General features: G+C 35.5%; 1 protein-coding gene across 2 annotated transcripts in view; it reads right to left on the bottom strand.

Annotated features, from left to right (window-relative positions):
- Positions 1–1,429: 1,429 nt before the first annotated feature.
- Positions 1,430–26,530, bottom strand: part of THEMIS (thymocyte selection associated) — a 176,570-nt gene continuing 151,469 nt past the window's right edge. The window contains exon 6 of one of the 2 annotated variants that reach the window (XM_074333551.2): positions 1,430–1,546. In XM_074333551.2, coding sequence (XP_074189652.2) covers positions 1,461–1,546 — 86 coding nt within the window. In that variant the 3' untranslated portion in view covers positions 1,430–1,460. Of the gene's footprint in view, positions 1,547–14,833; positions 16,112–26,530 lie in introns of those variants that run through there. The other variant, XM_019729460.3, reaches the window with a different exon arrangement.

The following is a 26,530-nucleotide window of genomic DNA, read 5'->3' as shown; positions in this document are numbered from 1 at the left end:
AGAGGACAAAAATATTTTTCTTTCCTATAGGAGAAATAAACAAATCAATATGGAGTCTCTACAGAGCTAGAGGTGTATGGAGGAAAAGGAAGTCATTGACTCAGCTCTGAGGATACAGGGAAGCTTCCTGAATGATGACATATACCTCAATCTTGAAAAATAGAACTTCACCTAGTGAGCCAGGTAGGAAGGGGGTTCATGACAGAGGTAATGGTATTCAAAACATTTTTATAGGGAAACCTTCTGATGCAAGGCTAGACCATCAACTGGGACTAGTGTAAGGATTATACAGTTGTAACACTATGCACTCACCTTAATATTCATTTTTTTACCTAACATCTCCATTGAAGAAATCCTGTCTTTTGGATGGGAAAAGCTAGCTTTTGAGCAGACTGCCACTAGAAAACTATCACACTTTTAAGAAGGAATACAAGTTCTCAATGATGCTTCACATTCGAAGTGCTCCTTGATTTTAGCAAAGCAGCTCTACTTAAAAAATTGCCAGATTCTAGCAGAAATTTTGCTCAGCATTTTTGCTTTTTAATTCTATATTTCCAGTATTATTTTACTTGATTTATTGGTATTCAATTAAAGTTAATATTACATAAGGAGAAATAAGTAAAAAACTAAACATTTGATGTGATAATCCTTTATAAATTTAAAGTTCTAATAATATGCCTTTACCGTCCCAAAGAATAAAGATTAAACTCACCAACATCTCTGAAAATATGTATTCTACTGCATGAACTCATGCACTTAGTTCAATGACAGATAATATCTGATCATCTTAGAAAATTAGGGAAAGTGAGACTCAGAGAAAATTGTTTGCATTTATTTAAACTTCATTTTTAGATTTGAATATTATGAAGCAGACTTTTTCAAAATAGCTGAGCTTTCTTTGTGGACTCCACACCTCATTCCTACAATCTTGATGAGAAATCTTCCTTTAAAGGACCTATCACAGTGGATTTTTAGTACTGGTGATAAAGGCATCTTCATAGCGACTTTGCTAACTTACAGGACAGTATTGTTTGATTTAATTTTTTTCCAGATAGTACCTAATTCTACAGGTTCTATAGATTCTTTGATACATTTTTACATTGTATGTCACAGATAGGTGACGAATTAGAAATCCAATCATAGGTATACATAATTGCAATGCATAACTAACAATGAAAGTGTGACTTCCTCTAGAAACATCGTCCAATGTTTCTGCAGCAGCAGTTACTGGGCACCTTTCTGGCCCTCCCACATTGGCCTGGACTCTCTACGTGGTCTTTAGGCAGCAGTACCCTGCTAACATGCCCTTTGATTGACTTGGAGGTAATATAAAGCCTTTCTATTCCTTTCCTGGGGTTCAGTACTTTTGCTTCCTCCAATGCTCTTGAACAGAAAAAGAATTAAACACAAACACCTGCCTGACTAACGGAAGCAATACATAAAACTGCCTTACCTGAGTTTCACCTGTCCAGTTCTGTAGCTTTCAGCCATAACCAAAAATCCTTTCCCCAAATCCTAGTGTTCTGTTCCAGCCCTTCGCCAACTCCTAGGTTATATAGCAAAGGAAGAAACAGAAGCAGTGTATAATTAGAACTTTGGCAGTTACTCAGTTAGCCTAGTTCTAGAATAAATGTGCCTTGTTGAACCAAGTTACAACATAGTTGAATTATTTGCTGTCCTTACAGAAAAATACCCAAATTATTATGGATATGAAAGGCGGCAGACTATACATTAAAACATTACATTAAGAATAACTTTTAAGATAGTGAAACTGTATTCCAGATTTGAACAGTACAAACACCTCTTACGTTTAGATTGTAAAGAGATCGAGTGGAGAGTTAAAAGCATTAAAAAAAATAAAACTTGGATGTTGAAAATTTTGTCTTTTTATAAGCTCCAATTTTACTGAAAATTAGCATTGGATTAGATACGGTGGTTGAAAATCATTGGTGAAGAAAAGGGAGAAGAAAGCTTTTGAGAAATACAGAAGCTTAGATTTATAAACTGGACAACTAGCAACATCTAGTGGTCATTCCCATGATCAACACCTCTCTTTATTTCTAGTGTTGCTTAGAATTCAGTCACATGCCAAAACTGTTGGCAGGTATTTTGAATTAAGCAAGGAAAAATAACAATAAAATAAAATAAAATGATAAAATAAAATAAGACAACAATATAAATTGAAATCTAAGCATTAGTTTAATATATGTAACATAAACATAAAATACATGCACTGTTATTTACAACAGTTTGTGTGGTTTATGAGCAATATAATTTAATACATTGAGTAGTAAAGAGTGCTCAGCTACTTTACTTGTCACAAGAAGGGTTGTAACTTTGTTATATATAGGAAGGGGGAGAGGACTTAATTTTACCAAATTTAACCGTAAAAGTTAAATTAATATTTTCAGAGTCCTGCTATAGACAATTGTTCATTAATTTAACTGATAGAACTGGCACAGATTTTGAACCATGATTTATTTTACTCAATTGTTTGAAATCAGGCAATAAGAACAGTAGGTTTCAATCTGCATACACATAATTTGGCAGTGAGGGCTCACACACATATTAAAAAATAACAATGGCTAATAATTACTTAGAGAAAAAAGAAAGTTTGCCTGGAGTTTTTATGTTTTCATGTCCAGTCTACAAATAAATAATCCAAGAGTTGAATATAAATTAAAAACTATCAGGAAAAGGATGATTCCTACTAACATAATTCAAATGCTCTAAAAGAAGATTTATTTTAAATATTGATAATATGATATATGGCACTGATGCTTGAAATTCAAAAAAGATTACAGTCTGAAAACAGAAAGGGAAATGGAAGACAGAGACTAATGTTTATAATGTACATTTCAAGTGCCAGACACATGATGGTGTTTTATCTGCGTCTGTCATCATACTTCATCTCCTTGACAATTCTGGAGACAGATGTCATTTGCTGCATACCCCTCCCCAGCCCATTTTACAAGTAAAGAAATAGAGTCTCACTCCTATGATCACACAACCAGTAAGTGACAAAGATGGATCTGAATTCAGTACAGTCTGACTCCAAAATCTGTGCTCTCAGTGCTTATCAAATCATCACCATATATATATATATATAAAATTTATACTCGGGACAAGAAGTTTTAAATATGATATTAGCATTTTTTAATTTTTCTCAAAACCTTGGGCTTGTTTTGCAAGCCCTGAAAAAAAATAAATGGCTCCAGCGTGCCGTGTTGTCTTGAAAGATGCAGTGCTGGTCAAGTCTGGCTTCTATTCATCAGTGTACAGTCTTTCATGTCACACATTCATTCAACTATTATGTTAGGCATCATGTGACTAGAGAAAGTTTAAGATACAAATCTAAGTTAAAGGTGGCATAGTAAATTAAATTTATATAACATTAGGAATTTACTCATTTAAAAATCATGGATTATAATATGTACCTACAATGTATCACTGTTGACAAATACACAAATGACACAGCCTGAATACCAGAAACTCAGTGAACATATATGCAAAGAATTGTTCACAACAATGAAGATATGTTATTGTACTATATACGCTATAGTGGTAAAGAAGGTGGGAATGGTGTCTGCTTGAATGAATCTTGCAGAATTCACAGAGGAGATGTTTGAACTCTATAGTTCAGTAGCTTGACCAACGTGGGATGAAAGAACATGACAGTTAGAAAGAGGAGTCTAAGTAAAAGCAAGAAAGAGAGAAAGAGATGTAAAGAAGTAGATGGATTGGAGGAATATTTAGAAAATAACAATACATCAAGGGTAAAGACTCTCCATAACTTCAGAATAATGGAGAATATGCACCACCACTAGGATGCAGGAGTCTGGTGTGATGAGGAGAAGCTTGCACATTAACTGCTCTAATGGTACATGTTCTCTTTCCCTAACACCATTTGCAAATTGTCACTGATTATTCATTTTCAATTTTGGTAACATTTACTGTTTAATATAGTTGTAACATTGTCCATTAGTTATTTTTAAAACTGTAATATATTTATTGCCAAAAAGTTCAACTATATACTTCTATATTTTAGACTCTCAATCCTTGCTTTACACAGTAGTAAGGGACCATGAAATGACTATACAAGTTAAAACTGTGAGAAGTGATCTTAACAGTCAGTGTGAACTTAATTAAAATTGTTCCATGACCTTTAAAATTGTTGTCTAAACATTAAAAAAAGTTTTTTACCATCAGCTATAAATGTATAAGTAAATGAAAACAAACAGTAAAACTAATAATTATCTAGTACACTATAATTTAAAGCATTGAGAATGACAGTATCATATTTTTTTTGTAAAACACTTATCAAGAATAGTGTGAACAGTCAGAAGAATGGCGCTGTGACAGGTCCCCCGATCTCTCCCCTTGAAGTTACAACAAGTTGAAAAGCTATAATTCAACAAAGGATTCCTTGTTCAACACACAAACACATCTGAGAGAGTCACACATGGAAACCTCTGAAGAGATCAGAGAAGCCAGAGCAGTGCAAGACAAAAATAAAACACTGGTACTCCATGCCACCTACTGGAAAATAACAACAACAAAACCTGCTAAATGGGTATCACTCTTAAAACCAACAACAACAACAACAGTAACAACAACAAACGGGCTCTTTCCCATAAATACCTTGGCAGAGAAATAATCTATCAAATACCATTAACAACCAAGGTAACGAGGCAGTTCAGAAAGAAAATGAAAAACTCTAAAAAATAAACTAAGAGACATGGATATATGTGAATTAAATGACAGAGAATTCAAGACTGAAGTTCTGAAAAAACTCAACAAGATGCAAGAAAACTCAGATAAGCAGTTTGATGAACTCAGAAATAAAATTAATGAACAAAATGAGTACTTTACCAAAGAAATGGAAACTTTAAAAAACCTAACAAATACAAATTCTGGAGCTGAAGAACTCAGTAGAAGAGATGAAGAATGAACTAGTGAGTTTAGGAAATAGAGCTGACCAGATGGGGGAAAGAAATAGTGATATCAAGATAGAAATATAGAAATGATACAGATGAAAGGAGAGACTAGAGCATTAAAAAAAGAAAGAAAAAACTCTATGTGAACTATCTGACTCCTCCAGAAAGAGCAATGTAAGAATAATGGGTATACCAGAAGAAGAGATGGAGAAGGGAAAAGACAGCCTAGTCAAACAATAGTTAATGAGAACTTCCCAAACCTGACACATGAATCCAAGAAGCGAAGAGAACACCTATTTGTCTCAATCAAAAAAGACCTTCTCTAAGGCATATTATATTAAAACTGTCAAAAAATTAATGACAAATAAAAAATTCTCAAGGCAGCCAGGGGAAAGAAGATGGTAACCTATAAAGTAAATTCAATTAGGTTATCATAGGATTTTCCAGCATAAACTCTACAAGCTTGGAAGGAGTAGAATCAAATATTCATGCTATTGAAAGAGAGAAATTACCAGCCAAGCACAACGCATAATGTATCCAGCAAAGTTATCCTTTAGATATGAAAGAGAAATATAGACTTTTCCATATATACAGAAATGGAGATAATTTTGCACCACAAGACCTGCATTGCAGGAGATACTGAAGGGAGTTATTCCACCTGAGACAAAAAAACAAAAGGATTAAAAACTATGAGAAGATGACTAACAGAAAAACAGAAGCAGGAAATTCCAGCCCTTAGTCAGAATAGGGTATTATACACTTAAATATAACAAAAAGGTTGAAGGAGGTAAAAACATTAAAAAAGAGAGAAGAAGACAATAGCTGCTGCAACTCAGAAATTATTTCACAGTATAAATCCGGATAATTTGTGACAACAAAAACATAGAAGCAGAGAGATTAAAGTTCTGAATATACAAAGGGGAATGGAGATAAGCTGCATTCATAAGAAAAAAAATCTACTGTATGTATGAAACTTTCTTTTGTACAAGCTTAACGGTAACCATATACAAAAAATCCAGAACCATATACAAAACATCCAGAAACATAACTTTAAAAAAAAGGGAACAGATGAAAAAACATCATAAAATCATAAAATATCACCAAACTGAAATAACAGACAGACACACAAGGGCAAGAAAATAATGGAACACAGAGTTACCAGAAAACAAAAGATAAAATGGCTGTAAGAAATCCTCATACATCAATAATCACCCTCAATGTAAATGGACTGAACTCAGCAATGAAAAGGCACTGAGTAGCAGATTGGATGAAAATACAAAATCCAACCATATGCTGCTTTCAGGAGACATATCTCAGCTGCAAGGAAGAATACAGACTCAAAGTGAAAAGGTGGAAAATGAAACTCCAAGAAAATGGTATCCAGAGAAAAGTGGGTATAGGTATACTTATATCTGAAAAGATAAATTTAAAGATAAAAAAGGTAACACGAGAAAACAATGAACATTTTACATGATAAAGGTGACAATACATCCAAAAGACATAATACTTATCAGTATATATGCACCCAATCAGGCAGTACCAAAATATATAAAGCAACTACTAACAGAACTAAAGGGAAAAACTGACAAAAACCCAATTGTAGTAGGGGACCTATATACTCCATTGACAGCTATGGATAGATTATCTAAACAGAAAACCAGAAAGGAAATATTGGTCTTAAGTGACACATTAGAGCAAATGGACATAATAGACACTTACATCGCCTTTTATTCCAGAACACCAGATTATACATTCTTTTCTAGTGTGTATGGAACATTCTCAAGGATAGACCATATGTTGGGACATAAAACCAGCCTCAGCAAATTTAAGAAGATTGAAATCATACCAAGCATATTCTCTGATCACAAGGCTTTGAAATTGGGTATCAACTGCAAAATGAAAGCAGTAAAAACCACAAATATGTAGAGATTAAACACGATGCTTTTAAAGAATGACTGGGTCAAAGAAGAAAAAAGAGGAGAGATCAAAAGATACATAGAAACAAATGAGAATAAAAATACATCCTACAAAATTATCGGGATGCAGAGAAAGCAGAAATAAGAGGGATATTTTATATCATTACAGGCCTATATCAAGAAAGAAGAAAAATCCTAGATAACCAACCTCATGTTACACCTTAAAGAACTAGAAAAAGAAGAACAAATGAAACCCAAAGTCAGCAGAAGAAAGGAAATAATAAAAATCAGGGCAGATCTAAATGAAATAGAAAACAAAAAGACAACAGAAAAAAATAATGCAACAAAGAGTTGGTTCTTTGAAAAGATTAATAAAATTGACAAACCCTTGGCTAGACTCACTAAGATAAAAAGAGAAAAGACACAAGTAAACAAAATCAGAAATGAGAGGGAAAGTTACCACGGATGTCACAGAAATACAAAGGATCATACAAAAATACTATGAGAATGCTACCAAATTCAATAACCTAGAAGAAAGGGACAAGTTCTTAGAAACACATAGCCTTCCTAGACTGACTCACAGAGAACTGGAAAATCTAAATAGACTGATCAACAGTAAGGAAATTAAACCCGTCATCCAAAACCTTCCCCAAAGCAAAAGTCCGGGACCAGACAGCTTCACTAGTGAATTCTACCAAACACTCAGAGGATCTAACACCTGCCCTCTCAAACTCTTCCAAAAAATTGAAGAAGAGGCAATACTTCCTAACTCATATTATGAGACCAACATTACTCTGATACCAAAACCTGGTAAGGATAAAACAACACACACAAATTACAGACCAATATCTCTGATGAATACAGATGCAAAAATCCTAAACAAAATTCTAGGAAATTGAATACAGCAATGCATTAAAAGATTATACATCACAATCAAGGGGGGAGGGTTCATCCCAGGGACACAAGGATGGTTCAACATATGCAAATCAATCAATATGATACACACATTAAAAACATAAAATATAAAAATCATATGATTATATCAATAAATACAGAAAAAGCATTTGACAAGATGCAACATACATTTATGATTAAAACACGTAATAACATGGGTATAGAAGGAAAATACCTTAACATAATAAAGGCCAAAAACGACAAACCCTCCAGTAATATCATAATTAATGGTGAAAACTGAAGCCTTTTGCTCTACGTTCAGGAACAAGACAGGGTTGTCCTCTATCACCACTAATATTCGACATAGTATTGGAAGTCCTAGCCCGTGCAATCAGGCAAAAGAAAGAAATAAAAGGCATCCAAATTGGGAACGAAGAAGTCAAATTGCCACTTTTTGCAGATGTCAGTTTTTTCAGAAGGTTTATATAGAAAACCTTAAAGTCTCCACCAAAAAGCTATTAGAAACAATAAACAAATACAGTAAAGCTGCTGGCCACAAAAATTGATGTATAAAAGTCCATTGCATTCCTATATACTAACAACAAAATTTCAGAAAAAGAAATTTTAAAAAATTCCTTTTTCAATTGAAACAAAAAGAATAAAATACCTAGGAATAAACTTAACAAAGGATGTGAAGGACCTCTACGTGGAAAACTATAAGACATTTTTAAAAGAAATTGAAGAAGACACAAAGAAATGGAAAGACATTCTGTGTTCATAGATTGGAATGAAAAAGGAAGAATCAACATAGTTAAAAAGGCCATATTACCCAAAGCAATATAAAGATTTAATGCAATCCCCATCAGAATCCCAATGTCATTTTTCAAAGAAATAAAACAAAAACTCATCAGATTTGTATGGAATCATAAAAAAAACCCCGAATAACCAGAGCAATCCTAAGAATAAAGAATCATGCTGAAGGTATCAATCACATTCCCTGATTTCAGCTTGTACTACAGAGCAACAAAAAGTATGGTACTGGCGAAGTGCGCAATTCTCAAATGTGAAGCTCAATGACTATATCTATGTGTACCTCCACATAACCAGAACTAAGATTAAGCTACAGAATATATCTTAGCACTCCAGAAAGCTTTGTTGTGCCCTCTCTCAGTCATTCCCAACTCAAATGCAAACAGTATACTTCCTTCTATTAACATAAAACAGTGTTGTGTGTTCTTAAAATTAATACAAATGGAATCATACAGCATGTATTATTTTTGTGTCCAACTTCCATCATTCAAAATTATGGTTTTGAAATATATTCATGTTATTGCATGTATCATTGCACTCATGTTGTTCCTATATTTTTTCCACAATTTATTTATCTACTATACAGCTCATGGGCATGGATTTTTTCCAGTTGGGCCAATACAAATAAGGTAGCTGTAATCATCTTTATACATGTCTCATTGTAGACTAATGCACTCGGTTTTGTTGGATTTACTCTTAAGAGTGGAGATTCTGGGTCATGGTGTAGGTATACATTTAGTGTGAGTAGATACAGCAGTTTTCCAAAATAGATGTATTAATTTAAACTCCCACCAGCAATATGTGTAAGTTCTGATTGCTCCACACTTTCTTCAAAACTTGTTCTTATCATTTAAAAAAAAAACACAAAAAGCGAAAACAAAACAAAAAAACACACCCATCCATCTGGTGAATTTGTAATGGTATAAGTCATTATGGCTTTAATTTGCATTTCCCTGAAGAGTGCTATGATTTGAGCAGATTTACATACACTCATTATCCATTTGAATATCCTTGTTTATGAAATGCCTGCTTACGTTCTTTATTCTTTCTTAAAATTCCGTTGTCTGCATTTTACTTAAGGATTTGTAGCAGTTATTTATATATTCTAGATACAATTCTTTTTCTGGATGTATATGCAGCAATTATCTTCTCCCATTCCATGAATTCTCTTTTAACAATACCATTCCTTCTTGATTTGCAGATTTTATTTCTGGATTTATTTTCCTTTTTAGAGTACATCCTTTATACAGTCTTGTACTGAGAATTCAACTAATTTTGAGTCCTCTCTGTTTTTATTTATCGTAAAAGTCTTTTCTTCTTCTTTTTTTTAATAATTCAATTTGGTTCACAGTTCTTGAAAGTTTTTCCACCTAGCACCCTGGCTTCCTGTTTCTGTTTTGGCTTTGGTAAAGTCTACTGTTTGCTCATTGGATGCATTAGCGTTATCTTTACGTCAATTATCTCAAATTTCACTATAAATCCTGTGTTGGAAAATTAGTTTAAAAAAATCTTTCTTGAGATACGCTGTTATTTTCTAAATCTGAGAATTAGTATCATTTATCAATTCTAGTTCTTAGATAACATCTTTGAATATTGCTTCATTTCAGCCTTGTGCCATTCTCAATTTCTCCTGCTCTAATTCTAATTAGATAACTATTATGCCTCAACTCAATGTCTTTTAACATATCTTTTACACTTTCCATTTCCTTGTCTTTCTTTGCTGTATTCTGGGTGATAATTTAAGATCTACTATCTCATCAACTTTCTCTTCTGTTGTTGCTGGCATGTTTTTTTGTTTTTCAATTATTATATTTTTTGTTTCTACTATTTTTATGTTTCTTTTGTACTCTTGCAAGAACAAGACCACTAGAATATGTTTTCGTTTCAGATTGTCAATCAAATGTACAAGACACAATAGGGTTACCCAACACCAAGTTTACTTAGCTTTAATAAAGGGTAGAAAACAGATAGCAAGCACTACGCAGAGCAAGAATATCCTGGAGTCCTCAGACACCCAGGTACATTGTCTCATGTACTCAATCATTGCACTGTTCTCAGGAAATGAAAAGAAGATGTTAAGAGGTGAGTCACATCAGCATAGGGAAGCCAAACGGGCTAAGGCCTTTCAGCTTAAGTACCTTGGTAGTCAACTAAAGGGGTATATATCTAGCGCTCATTTTTTACAACAGCTTCAGTATATTAATGCCAGAATATATAATAAACCATGTAATAGTCATGCACAGAGTACTTAGATTTATCTTGTCATAAATAGTACAATTCCTCTTAGAGTTGGTAAATATAAGTAGAGTCTTCTGGGTCAAGTCCATCTCACAGTGGGTCCATTGGTTCCATAGACTCTATCAGTGCTCATTTCCTCATTTCTCAAATTATAATCAAAACAGACACACACAGTGTCTCTTGGAAACAGAGAAATGGTTCCTTAGTCTGTGGAGAAAGAGCTATTATAGTAGAAATGGCTGAGTTGAATCCCCTAAAACTACCTTTACTTGTGGCCAATGTAGTAAGCATAAAAAAATATCATATCCCAGGTGTATTGGCAGAAATCAGTGCCATGCTCAAAGATTTTAAAAAATATACGTAGGATGTTAGAATCGATTAATAGGAAGAAAAATAAAATAAAATGAAGGAAGGAGATAGGAAGAACCAGGTGAGGTTGAGGTTACAGTATGAGGCAGTGTGGTCAGGGGAGGCATTTATATAAAACCTGAAGGACGTGAGGGAGTGACCTGTGTGGATATCTGAGCAAAAAGCACTTCCAAGTAAGGAGAAAGCCAATGTCCTGGCATGTTTGATGAACAATGTGGAGGGCAGCATGACTTGAGCACACTGAGTGAATGAAGATGAGGTCACACAAGTAACAAGAATAGATTATGTAGGGTTTTGTAGATCATTTTAGAAATTTTGACTTTTACTCTGAGTGAGGTAGGAAGCAACTGTGCTGTTAAATAATACACTAATTTTTAAGGAACTTATTCTTGCTTCTGCAGTCAGAATAAATTGATTGGAAGCAAGAGCAGGGACAGGGAGAATGGTAATAGGGTGACTACAGTAATCCAAGAAGCTTGGGCCACAGTGGTAGAAGTGGAAGCAAAATTAAGAAATGGTAACATGGTGGAAATATTTTGATGGTAAAATAAAAAGACTGCTTTAATTCTATTAGATTCAGTTTTTAGTATTCCAGCCTAGTGATATGTTTGGATCCTAATTCTGACTCTTCCTTCTAAGGAGTTTTACAAATCCTCCTCCTTTTAGAGGGAGGTAACTTGCATTTTAAGCCTTTGGATAATCATCTGGAAGTCTCATTGATGTTGACTTTGACCTTAAAACAGATACTTTTTATATAAAAGCCCTGGTTATAAGCGTGAAACACATCTTAAAGGAGAACATTTTCCTTTCTCCATTTCTCACTTCTTTTTCATCCCCTTCTTTGACTGCTTGTCCGATTCAATTGGGAAGAAGGTAGCATTGATAACTGGTAGTCTTAGCGGCTATCTATGCAGCCTGACTGTGCTGTGAAACTCAGTTATTGTGCTCAGCACTACAGATCCCTGGGGGTGGAGACAGCTCTCTCTTCTTGACTTCTTTAACATGGGCAGCGTCCTCCTTGGTAGTAAATAATTGATTCCAATTCTAGATAAAGAATATTTTAACTTAGTTATAATAGGAAGATAGTTATTCCATAGTTAAATCTGACAGAGATCACACACACACACAAATTAAAATTAGAAAATTTATTTTTAACCTCCCAAAAATCTTCCATTGGTGAACAGAACAGTTATTACACTTTTCAAAATGAAGAGAGCTGGAAATATAGTACACAGAAGGATTTATATTAAATTAGAAATCTTATATATGACTTCCACTGGAAGGCCCATGATGATTTAAACCCAAACTAACAGATGCGTTCTTCTGATTTTTGTAATCAAAGAATTGTACTTACTAAAAGTACAAATTTAATTGTTCTCATATACTAGAAACAACAAGAAGTATTCATTATTATTTGAAAAATAACAAATTGGCCGGTGAGTTTGGGTCCAAAAACACCAGTTTGCCAAAATCGTTGGGTTGATTCTCTATTCACTTCAATAATTAAGTGTGGCAATGTAAACTTTGAAAAGTTCTTGTTCTTAGAGGCACAAACAAGCAAAATAAAATACAGTGAAACCTTCCCAGAACATTTCAGAAATTATAGATAATCAACAATATTACTACACCGAATTGCTAAACAATCTTTAGGATATTGGAAATCAGGATTCATTTCCACTTAAAAAGAAAAAAAAAGATCAGGGGAAGTAAGCTGACTCAGAATACAGTCATGCATCACTTAACAACGGGGGTACATTTTGAGAACTGCGCCGTTAGGAAATTTTATTGCTGTGCAAACATCAGGAATGCACTTACACAAACCTAGATGGGATAGGCTGCTACACATGAAGGCTATGTGGTATAGCCTATTGCTCCTAGGCTACAAATCTGCACAACATGTCACTGTACTGAATACTGTGGTAATTATAACACAACGCTAAGTATTTGTGTATTTAAACATATCTAAACATAGAAAAGATACAGTAAAACTATGGTACAAAAGATGAAAAATGGTACATCTTGGGGCTGGCCCGGTGGCTCAGGAGGTTAGAGCTCCGTGCTCCTAACTCTGAAGGCTGCCGGTTCGATTCCCACATGGGCCAGTGGGCTCTCAAGCACAAGATTGCCAGTTCAATTCCTGGAATCCCGCAAGGGATGGTGGGCAGTGCCCCGTGCAACTAAAATTGAACACGACACCTTGAGCCGAGCTGCCGCTGAGCTCCCGGATGGCTCAGTTGGTTGTAGCGCATCCTCTCAACCACAAGGTTGCCGGTTCGACTCCCACAAGGGATGGTGGGCTGCGCCCCCTGCAACTAGCAACGGCAACTGGACCTGGAGCTGAGCTGCACCCTCCACAAGTAGGACTGAAAGGACAACAACTTGAAGCTGAATGGCACCCTCCGCAACTAAGATTGAAAGGACAATTTGACTTGGAAAAAAGTCCTGGAAGTACACACTGTTCCCCAATAAAAGTCCTGTTCCCCTTCCCCAATAAAAAAAATCTAAAATAAAAAATGGTACATCTGTATAGGGCACTTACTATGAATGGCGTTTACAGGACTAAAAGTTGCTCTGGGTGAGTCAGTGAGTGAGTGTGTGGTGAATGAATGCAAAGGCCTCTGACCTCCTTCAACCCTGCTGTAGACTTTATCAATGCTGTACACTTAGGGTACTTTAAATTTATTTAAATTATTTTTCTTCAGTAATGAATTAACCTTAGCTTACTATAACTTTTTTACTTTATACACTTTTTAATTTTGTAACTCTATGATTCTTTTGTAATAACACAACTTAAAACACACATTGTACAGCTGTACAAATTTTTCCTTTATATCCTTATTCTATTAGCTCTTTTGTACTTTTTTTGTTGTTTTATGTTTTAAACTTTTTTGTTAAAAATGAATGCACAAACACACACAGTAACTTAGGCCTACACCAGGTCAGGATCATCAATATCACTGTCTTCCACCTCCACTTCTTGTCCCACTGGAAGGTCTTCAGGGACAAAAACACACACAGAGATCTCAACTCCTATGATAACAAAGCCTTCTTCTGGAACACCTCATGAAGGACCTGCCCGAGCCGCTTCTTGAGGAGATGTCACTCTTTTAAGAAATACATCCAAAGTAGTTTGCTTGGTTTGTTCCCTCTTTTTATCATAGATTTGCTTATAAACAGATAATGTACAGTGAACATTCCTCTCTGTTAATGAATACCTTTTGGTGTCAGTATCCATGTTTTCAAACTTTTTGAAGAGCTCTTTGAGGTCTGAAAAAGTTCTGCTAAATGCTTCACTGAATTTTCTCAGGGGGCTGTATTTCTTCTTCTCCTGTAGTTCCCTTTTCTCTTGCCTCTTCAGCTAGTGTTCTTGTTCCAGTTGCAACAACTCCTCATTAGTCAGCTGCTAAGGGACCCCTTCTCGGAGCTCCACAAGGTCACTCTCATCCACACCCAGGTTCAAGTTGTTTGCCATTTCAACCACAGCCTTGTTGATTTTTTCAGCCTTTGTGCCACGTTGTTCTGATGGCTATGATATCGCTAGGCAATGGGAATTTTTCAACTCCATTATAATCTTAAGGACCACCAGTGTACATGTGGTCCATTTTGGTCAAAACGTTGTTAAGTGGTGCATGAGTGTATAAACATTGTGTAAAAGATCTCTAACTGTAATTTTTTTTTTTCTGTTGAAAAGCTGTCTCATGATTTGTTGTTGTCAGAAACTCTTTGGTACTAAACCAATGAATAATTTCTGAACATAATGTAAAATAATTATGAGATAGGAGATTAGCTAACAGTTTTTGTAAAAAGTATGACCTATGAACAAATCCAAAGCTTGCCTGTATTAAATTCCTGTATAACTTAACGAGAAAACTTATCTGTCTCTTCATTTTGTTACAGGCAAAATAATATCATCCCGGTATACTCAATACATAATGATACATAAATAAAATGGTTTTCCTAAAATCCTAATAAACATTCATCTAAAGCAGGGGGTGTCCAAGCTGCGGCCCATGGGCCAACTGCAGCCCACAATCCATTTTTAATTGGCCTGCAGCAAATTCCAAAAATATATTTAGTTTACTTAAATAAACCAAGTGAAGCAATATGTACTTCACCTCGAGTGACTGGCCTGGCTGTTTGTGTATTTTACCGCATATGGCCCTTGGTGAAAAACGTTGAAAAAAGTTTGGACACCCCTGATCTAAAGGGTTATCTAGTATACCGCACATACAATAATAAGGCATACTATCAGATCTTTGATGATATTACAGTTATGAACTCTGGTTGTTAGGGAACAGGGGCGTAAGTTATGGTAAAATTCCTATAACTCACAGTGGTTTTGGTTGTTAAGATTCAAAACACTTATTTGCAGTGTATTTTTTAAACAAACTGAAAATGTGAAGCAAAACTCATTTTCACAGCTCCAAAGGAGTCAGATAAGAAACCCGAGTATTTTAAATCACTCTCAGATATAAGTTTTTAAAGTTACTTTTAACAGAAATGATAACACCAGAAAAATGGCAAAACAAATTCTGAAAAACAGAAAATATTTGGTGAGCTGTCATTCTATTTTGTACTGGTTTTACTCAAAAACTGAAATACAAAATTATTTCTCAGTTGCTTAATAGTTGGTAGTGGAAATAAGAACCACAAAAAATGTGAACATTAAATATATATGTCCTAGGTATCAATGAAACAATACATTAAGATTTTGGCACAACAGAATAGACTATGAATTTTGTATCATAGATTTCTCTTTATGTTTTATCTGTTAAAACTTTCAAGGTTGTTTTTTTCCTTTGTAGGTTTCTTCCGAACGCTGTTGGGAAATAGTTGTTTTTCAGCTAGAAGTCTAGGCTTACTTTTCCATTGCAACATTTATGTTCACTACCCAAGTGGCTTCAGTCACATCTGGTTATTTTTGATGTTTTTTATTTTTGAAGATTTCTAGAAGTAAATAAGAAAAATAAGAGGAATCCATCAGAAATATGTAGTGGAAATAGCCAGGAAGAAAACTATTTGCTTTCAAATACTGTTGATAGGACATTCACATGCATATATGCTTTTTGAGAAATAATCGGGATCAAAATAAGAAGAGTCAAAAAAGAAAGCAAAACACGTAGTCGTTAGAAACAAGGTAAATATTTCCATGAGGTAAAAGATAATACCTTAAATTTGTAAAGTGTTTTTCAGTTTACAAGGTGCTTTTCTTTGCGTTTTGAGTTTATCCTCATAAAAACTCTATTACATAGGTAATGTAAGGTGAAAACTGAATTCACAGTGAAGTTACGAGACTTGTTCAGAAATCACACAGCTAGTAAAAGACTGAAGCTAATTGTACTCTAAAAAGAACAATGTCTGATTGCAGACCCAACACTGTGGCTGAGACACAATGTCTCCAGAAGAGAGCCCAAATCTCGTTGAGTTCTAGACTGCAAAGGAGTAAAAGGTTACCTATAATTGTTAAACTGAAGAAAAGGCAACAGGTCTCAAGCATAAGCGGTATGATTTAAATCTTCTGATCAGCATATACATGGACTTGACTTTAATACACATCATATCAAAACGCAAGTAAAGAAAGCTATGTTTCAAATAAGAACTCTGTCTGTGTTCAGGCAAGAAACTTCATTCTTTTCCAGTATGGCTTTGTGGAGCATGAGGGAATGAGTGGTAAAAAAGCAAAACAAAACAAAACCCTAATAACATGCACTAGCACTATAGTAGTTGAGAGATAAAGAAAACGGGCCATCTCTTTAGTCCCCCACACTTCTGTTGTACTAATGAGCTGTGAAGGGCTAGCCACATAGACGTCCAAGGGAATCCTCTGAGGCTCTTGCCCTCGTGCTCATTAGCCTATGACTTTATCTCTCTTCCCTTCCTCTCTTCCTCCCTTTGCTCTCCTTTCCCTCCTTCCTCCCTTTGCCTTCCATATCTTTCTTTGTTTCTTTCCTCCTTCCTCTCTTCTTCCTTTTCTCTCTCTTCTTCCCTTTGTTTCTCCCTTTTTTCTTTCTCTTCTTCTCTCTTTCTTTTGCCCTCCCTTCCTTTTCTTCCTCTGCTCACCTCTCATCTCCTTCCTTCTTTCCTTCCTTCCTTCCTTCCTTCCTTCCTTCCTTCCTTCCTTCCTTCCTTCCTTCCTTCCTTCCTTCCTTCCCTCTTTTTCTGCTAAATAATAACTCTATAACTGTAAGGAACTTACCTAACTTTCATGAGCCTCATTTCCTCATCTTTAAAAAAATGAGGAGGAGATATAATAGCTCCTATTTCATGTGATGCCCATGTGCCTATTATGACAAAGATTAAATGTGCTAATAAATGCAAAGAGTTTTATATTTTAAAGTGGGGAGTTTTACTGCCAACCAATTGTTAGCTATTTTTACTATATTTGTGTGATACAAAGACAAAATGTATAGCTTTGTGACCTCTGAGGAGCTTACAGACTAATTGGGAAAGTTTCAAGAAATGGGATGTCAAAGCAGAAAAAAAGTGGAATTTCTCCAAACATCATGTTAATTCCCTTAGCAGCATGAATTTACTTTCCTCTGTCAACATCTCCCCTCAGTGCTAGCTTGAGTTAGGTGCTGGGGGCCGGAGGTAGGTGGGGGCAGTCCGTGGACTGATGAGAGAGACAGCCTGATTCATGCTCTCTTTGATTTCAATCCCACTCTCATCATCCACTGCTGCCTTTAGAGTTTTTTGGTCTTCCTTACATCACAAAAAGCAATAAAACTACATACTGTAGCATATACATTATAGATTAAAGAACACAGGATTTTTAGACAGTATGCCCAGATTTAATTTCCATTTCTAACACCTACTACCTTTGTGACTTTATCTATTAAAAGGGATAAAAACAGTATTTCTCCCGCACAGTGTTGCTTTTCTTGGGGGAAGAGAGAGGTGAGGGCAAATGAAAGAGATACACGTTAGTATAGAGATGCAGAATCTGAAGCTTTAGGTCTGATTCCCTAGTCTAAGACTTACTGTCTATGTGTCTTAAGGAATCTCTGAATTCCATTTCCTTATCAGTGAATGAGTTTTGATAGTAATAACTGAATCATAGAGTTGAAGAAATATCAAATGAAATAATGGACCTGTGAGTGCTTTGTAAAATGTAAAGTGCTGCAGAAGTATTACTTGCTATTACCATGTCATAGTCACATAAAACTATTATAAACTTTCAGTTTGAAAGTTCAATCTGTCATCTTGACAGTTATTAGTCTCACTCTCCCTTGTCAATACACTGATTGATGATAGTACATAGTTAAGCAGAAAAACGGAAGGTGAGGGAGTTAGAATGATTAGATTATCTTAATATAAAATAATTGGATTTAAGCAATCTTAATTTTGGAGACCTTATAAGTTGCCTCTCTCTGCCTGATCCAGCCCAATCTTCCACCCAGTGTAGGAATGCTCTAAATAACATCTGTGCTCTAGTGGCCAGCTCAAGTTGACACAGCAGATTTCACATTGAGTAAAAACTCTTCTTTATTGCATTAATTTTCAAGAGATCTCAAAATGGGCAGGAACTGATTTTTCTGATGATTATTTAAGTTTTAAAATTCAAATTGAGTTAAAACCCTCAGCTCTTTTGGCACTCATCAACCATGCATTTTGGAAATGTCACAAATAGGGAGGTGATGTTTCTTACACTGAATTGAATATTCACTGATTACTTTTGAATATTCACAATTACTTAAATGATCAAGTTAACTGAGGGATGTAAAATAATGTATACTCTGTTCCTTGGAGATCAAGCCAAACACTTCACCCATCGAGGAATAGATATAGAATGTAGGTTTGTTTTTCTCTCTAAAAAGTATCCTTTAATAATCAAGTGTCCTGCGACAGTCAAAATCTACATCTATGGAAGAGTAACCTAATGTTCAATCCCCAAAATGAAGCTTTATATATATAAAATTAGATGACAAATGTTTTTAATGAGAAGGTTAAAGTAAAAGAAAATCTCCATTTCCTTTTATTTTAGAGGAATCAAGTTCAAGTATATCTAAAATTACTTTACAGTCTCATAAATCTGATGTTTCCTGAAGAGTTCATTTGGACCAAGGTGAGTCACACCCTGCTTGCTTTCCTTTTGGGAACTTTGAGTGCCAGTCTCCTCAAATTGCTCAACTTGATGGTGAACTGTAAAACCTGCTATAAGAGCATCTACATCCTTTAGAAGGCAGCTTGGTTGTGAAACGTGGTTTTCTGAAATCTCTTTTGAACATTTTCAACTGGATATTCATCCACGTACCATTTTCATATCTGTACCCATCCTCTACTTTCCTTTCCTTAGCACATTTTGTAATTAAGCTATTGATTGATTGATTGAACTAACTACTTTATTCTTCCTCTCAACTACTTTATTCTTCTCATCTGCAGTTACATGGATATTGCATCACTTTTCAGAAATGGGTCATACATTTATACTCTTGGCAACTGTTTTTGCATATAGAAAATATTTGACATTATCTGTCAAGTACAGAAAAGGAATCTGGGGTTCATTTCTTTGCTCAAGAAATACTTATTGAGAGCCTACCATGAGCCATGCACTTTTCTAGAATCTAAGGTTAGAGCAGACTGATAAAAATCATGCCCGCATGGTGCCCGCACCTGGGGAAGGTGACCCATAATCAAAATAAAGAAGTAAAGTGCATGATAGTATGTTAGATGGCATAAGGGAGAAAGGCAGTCCCAGTTAGAAAGATTACAAATTCCAATAAGGTGGTTAGGGAGGGATTGCTAAGAATGGCTGAGGAAAGACCTAAAACAGACAAAACTGAAAGCATGTAGATTTCTGGAGGCAAGATTATGACACTTAGAGAAAGCAGCCTGTGTAAGAACTAGGGATGGAGTACCCCTAGAGTTTTTGAATAACAGTTAGGAAGCCAAGTAACTAGAATTGTGAGAAAGGGGAGGAGTAGGGAGACAACTGGAAGATTTTAAGGAAAGGAGCTACATGATTTGACTAAGGTTTTAACACATTGACTCTGTTGAGAATGGACAGTATGAGGTAAGGGCAGAAGCAGATATACTAGTCAGTAGGAAGCCAAAACAAGAATCCAGATGAGAAATGATAATGGCTTGGACTGGACTAGGTTCACAGTGGTGATACAGTAAACAAAATGGTCATATTCTAGGTATTGTTTGAAGATAAAGCTGATAGGACTTGTTGATGTAATGGGTGTGATGAGTGAGAAGAGCAAGGTTGTTCACAAGACTTAGACTACATTACTTTTATAAGTGTGGTTTGGAGATTCCCTGCATATTAATCACCCAAGAAAGATGTTAAAGTAGATTCCTAGGTCCTACCTGAAAACTTCTGAATCAGACTCTCTAGAGCAAAAGTTCACAAACTTTTACTCTATAGGGTCAGTTAATAAATATTTTAGGCTTTGCATATGGTCTGTCAAAACTACTTAACTCTGCTGATATAGCATGAAAGCAGTCATAGACAATATGTAAATGAATGAGTGTGGCTGGGTTCCAATAAAACTTTACATAGACATTGAAATTTCAATTACATATAATTTTTATGTCAAAAAATATTTCTCTTCTTTTAATTTTTTCCAACCATTAACAAACAAATAAACAAATATTTTCTGCGGGCTGCATAAAAGCAGGCAATAGGATAGCTTTGATCAACTGACAGAATTTGCAAACCCTGCTCTAGAGAGCAGAGCCCAAGATTATGTATTTTTAACATGCTCATTATGTGGTGTTTTTTTTTATGCACAAGAACTTTGAGAAACATTGGAATAAATTTTGGAAGTTATTGTCATCTGTTCCTTCTCGCTTTGCTTATTTTATGGATCAGAATAGAGACAGGGCTTCTTGGAAGAAATGAGAAGGAGAATTGGTTTGGAAAAATGAATAAAAGAAAGATTTTGACCTGCCAACAAGAAAAAGAGGTTAGAAGAAAGGAGAAAAGAAATTTAAAATGGTAAGATTAAAAGTTATTCAAGAGGAAAATTAAGGAATCAGGGAGAGGCTCAAAAGCTTATCATTTGGAAGTAACTAATACTTTATCATTTCATACTTTTAAAAATGTGTTTACCATTAAGAAGGATCAATCAATGATTTATACCTAATGCCACAGAGGTCAAAGAGAGGTCATCATATAATTTCAGTCCCCTCTTTTACCTGAGTTAAAATATTGTCAGTGATCTTAAGAAAAATGTTATTTTGTCACATGAAAGAATACAACCTATCACAAGCTGCACAGCTCATCTCTGCTTATAGCAGCCCTGTATTAGGTCTCAGTTGTTATGGTTTTGCACTATGACATCTGCTCTTTTTTTGTTTCGTCATCTAATGCTTCAATTATTCTTTCTTTCTATGTTACACTCAACTCATAAAATAATGTGCAGAATATAAGAAAAAGTTAATTCACTTAAATGGACTTATTCATCATAATCACGTTACTGAAATAGTGATCATTCTGGTTTAAAATAATTGATTTTGTTTCTTCATCTAGTATTTCTCAATCGTATCTCTACTTTGCTGTCACACTATCACCTTCTTTGTCTCAAGATTTAATTCACCAACATTTGATTTCTAAGATTGAATCAAGTAGAAATTGACAATTTTTATTTTGGAGAGAATAAACTTTAAAAATAAAGTTAAGTGCAATTTCAAGCCCCAGAAGATCTAAAACTATTTAGCAAAGAGCTTTAAGCTTTTTAAAGAACATATTGGCTAAAAAATAATATGTTTATAAGTCCCTAGCAAGCATTATGAAAACTGTAAAAGTGGTGATGAGAAGAAGAAAATGGAGAGTAAGACAAGGCTTCAAACAACAATTTGTCTTGGTCTAGCACTCCGAACTGCTAAGAGCTCTCTAATAGATTCCATTGTAAACCAACGTGAGGCCTGGTTCATATTATGTCACAGAAATTCATATGCAGTAAGTGCTAAATAAAAGCTATTGATTGAGCGCTATAATAACGATAATTTTCATTGTCTACTCTGCGCCAGTCACATTGCAGTCATGTGAGGCAGATGTTTCTCTCCTTTTTTTTTTTTTTACAGATAAGAAAACCAAATCACAGAGAAATGTGACAGTCTTTAACTTAGAGTTCAGTCTTGGGTCTGTCTGGTTGCCAAACCTGCACATTTTCTTCTGTACTGCACCATCTCACAGACTGTTTCTGCAGTGGTTAATGTTGCTGTGGAGCCACAGACTGGGGAGAAAATGGAGAGAGAAGGAAGGTGGAGGGGAGGGAAGGGCAGGGGAGGGGAAAAGAGCGGAGGGGGAAAAGTAAAGAAAAAAGATTGCTTTGTCTAGAGAACGGTTTTTTCCTTTCAATATGGTATATGGTTTTGCTTATATAATTAACATTCTGCTGATGAGAACTCCCATTGGTAAAGGCTGAGGAGTCAGATTTTCCATGAAGAACAAGCACTGCAGGAAATAAATTAATCTCTAGGGAAGAAGAGGGGCAAAGCTGTCAGTACTGACACAACTGACTAATAGGAAATGATATTTCAGAAATGTTCAAAGAATAAAATAACTGCGGGTTCTTCTTCCAGCTTATTCGTAAGCATTTAAACCTTCTGAGAAGAGGGAAATAGGTTGCTATAAAATGAAAAGTGCTCTTACAACATTTTACTTCAGGCTGTCAGTAATTCCAAATTAAGATTGTATTCCTTGGAAATATGACGGAAATTCTACCAGTGTCATTATTTTGTTTATATTCTGAAAGATCTGCATTGGCATTAACTAGAAGGATAAAAGACATACCAGTTTTTGGATTATCAGTTTGAAATTATTCAATACTTTAAATAACAGGTTTTCTGGTCTTTGGAGTAAAAATAATTATTGTGCTTAGTCTTATACATTACTTAGAATAACACTGAGTTGATAAAGTGTTCCTTTATTAAAATGGAGAGACAAGAATATAAATCATGATAACTAAAGTACCTACCTATTGATAGCAAATATTCAGTCACACAGTCAAGGTCTTTAATACAGAACCCCTACTTTCTCTAATTCACAAAATAGTCCTGATAAGGAACTGCCTTATGCTTTGTTTCCCATCATACAAGTAAAATCTGAAGTTCAACATTAAGATTAAATTAAAGCTCAATATAAAGACTTCTTTATTTTCCAATAGATCCATTCTTTATTTCTGGCTCCCACCTGGACCTCAGTGAAGAGATTTTCCACAGAGCTTACTTTCCCTCATCTGTTTAATTTACCACAATAACTAGGTTCCTATACATGGGGAATCATGTCTTTGTGAATCTTACTTAGAGAGGAACAGCAGGTGTATCACTCTATCATGCCAGACTAGGCCATAGAGTCACACGTTTTCAGAGTTGACAGGCATAAAGATTACCTGTGGTACACTTCCTATTTTGGTGAGGAAAGTGTAACTCAGACAAATGAAATAACTTGTTGAACAAAATTTAAGTTGTGCAGAGCTGGGACTAGACCTTAGAGTACCAGCCTAGGGTTCATCTCACTACTTGACAAGTCTAATTTATGGAGGATGAGTCATGGCACGGGTTTTTTCCTAAAGATGTAGAGATAATTAGAAGAACACAGTTGAAGCTTCAAAAGAAAGAAAATTTCGTTAGAGAATGTTGATTAGGAGAGTATAAAATTTGATCAGTAGAGAACATTTATGTAGGACATAACCAAGTAGGCATATTTTAAAAGATTATCCTTCCTGGCAAAGATTGCAGTTTCTGGACACATAAAGAGGAAAAAAGAAAATAGTTTCCTATTTAGCCAGTCAGATCACCAGAAGCGATCACTGCTATTAATGAGTGACCTACATAGGAATCACATCCTCCTCACAACTAAATGATAATCCTCTGACAAATGACTTTGTCCTTGACTGAAGGAAGCCACCTTGCCCACAGCCATGCTCATTTCTCAGGGGCATCTGCATCCAATGATTAATTGATGCAGGGGCTATAAAGGCCTGGCCACCTCACCCCAACACAGGACAGCTCTGAAGGGCCACGCCAACTTCAGAGCTCCCTGTGGGATCAGCCCAGGCCTTTACTGTGATTCACTGTCATTTAATTTTTCCCTCTGCCCATACCTGCTTTTGTTCCTCTGCCTTACATGTTGTTCCTGAGAGCACTTCTCAGTATACTTTCCACATGCAAGTTTTCCCTGGGAACTGGATATGCAACACATAGGTTAAAACAAACATTTGCACTAACACATCCCCTACCAAAAATAACACTTAAACTGATGAAACAGTGAAGCTCTGTACTCTTCCTGAGCTACTGCTGCTGAGGTAAGACGGGGAAAGGGTCCACTAGGGAGATTCAGGGCTTCCTCGTCTCTGCACAATTACAGGGTTTCTTGGACTCAGAAGAGTCAATGACTCATCTCCAAAAGATTTCTAATCACCTCCTGTGTCCATAGGATTCATAGAGGCCATGAAATTCCCCAGAGGATACAGTTCTAAAAGGGAAAAAATACAGACAGACACTCAGAGATTGCAAGAGCTACATCAGGTAGTCACAGCCAGCACTTTGCAGAATGTACTGTCAAAAAGCAAAGTGTTCCTTAGCAAGCAACTCCTAAAGACGCTGAAGTTAATTGTAATAGCTATGATTCAATTGGAATTTATTATGTACTATACCAGCTTTAACCTATTTTACCTAATGTAGTCTTCAAAAGAGCCTAGGGCGTAGCTCTCTTATTAACCCAATTTTACAAATAAAGAGATAAAGACATTAAAAAATTGCTTATGGTACACAGCTAGCGAGGGGGACAGACAAGATTTAAACCCAGCAGTGTGATTTCAGATTCCAAAGGTTAACCACTTAATCATTCTACTTTCAGAAAATGGTTCTTTTAGTAATTTATGAAGAAAACAACCTGCAGACTTAATATCAATTTTCCTAAAAATAAAATGTGGGCATTGCCAACAACCGGAGCAAATCAAGGACCCACAGGAAAAGGTAATCCACGAGATCTGATGAAGCACTTCCATCAGTGTCTTGGTGGAGAGGAGCTGGGGCTGACAGCACTGATCTGAAGGTAGAGTTTACTGTCCTCCTGGCTGCAATAAACTCTCATTACACAATGTGTGTTAAGCGTTTGCAGTGAACCTTCTAGTTGTTTACATTCAATTCCAAAATAAGCAATCCCCTTTAGTGTAATTCCACTTCCTCTAACTGAAAGAATAACATCTGGCTGTCCAGAAGGAGCAAACCTGGAGAAGCAGCGCCCGTCTTAATAAGGTTTTTGTCTGTAATATGCCACAGACTCTAAAACTGCCACTCTCACCCAAAGAGGATTTAGGAAATGACTGACTTACGTCTAAGTATTAAAAAGAGGGGAAAGCTCAAAAAGGGTATAATTTGCCCATCCTGAACTCCATGGTGGCGACTGAATGTTCAGAAATGAGCTATTCATCCCAAGTCTGGTAAATGTTCAGTAGAGAGCCAATGAGGCTTTTTGTTTTTGTTTTTGTTTTTCCTAATAAAGAAACATATACTATATTACATGGGATAAATGAAGTTTGAAGAATTACATTTCTGCTTTACTTAACTTTTGTGATTTTGCATGTGGGACTGTCATACAACTCTAATTCATAATGAAGACAGACTCTATAATTTATTATAATTGTAAGTGGGAAAAGGAAATGAAAATATTGCCCAGATGAGCATACTAAATAATCTCAAAATATATGCATGTTGAAATAAAGTTAGGGGAACCACTACTTTAATTCCAGGACCTCTTTTTCCTTAAACCATCATGTATAGGGAATGTGTCCAAAGCAGGTGCTGTCCTGGTCTGTAGCATACTCTACACTACTCATTCAGGACACAAAGCTGGGGCTGCCCTGTGCCATCCCAGGAAGATGCACACACACAGGGGTAGGCCAGGTAAGTTTTCCTATGATTGAAGCAAAAACTTTGATCTCAGGAATTGTGCTATCTTTTTAGGATCCACAATCTTAAGGGAAAAGATAGTTTCTAAATTGATAATGGTGTGAGACTCAACACACTGCAGAGATTTTCACTGCAGTAGTTGTTTCTTTTATAGTCACACTTGGTTAGCATTTGAAATTTGGAGGAATAACAATATGCATGGTTTTCAAAGCCCTTTACAGAATTTCATTTTTATCACTCGGAAAGAGTCAATGAAAAGGTAATAGGAAAAGCTCTATGGGATATTTTTATAGGAGTGTCAGAAGCCAGTAAGCTAACTACATGAAAGAACACAGATTGTACAGACAGAGTTAGAACAGAAACACTTCAGAGGCTTTATATCTAGTATTTTGACTTTTACATGCCCTTGGAGGAAAAAAGTGCTAGCTACAAAACCAGATAAGGAGGCGAAAGAAACAAACCATATGCTTAAGAATAATTACAGCTTCAGTTTTCCTACAA

Source organism: Rhinolophus sinicus, chromosome 2 (assembly GCF_057876585.1).
Source record: "Rhinolophus sinicus isolate RSI-liver-muscle chromosome 2, RSI-T2T, whole genome shotgun sequence".
Lineage (NCBI taxonomy): Eukaryota > Metazoa > Chordata > Mammalia > Chiroptera > Rhinolophidae > Rhinolophus > Rhinolophus sinicus.
The sequence above is the reverse complement of the archived record's forward strand: the minus strand, read 5'-3'. Positions and strand labels throughout refer to the sequence as shown.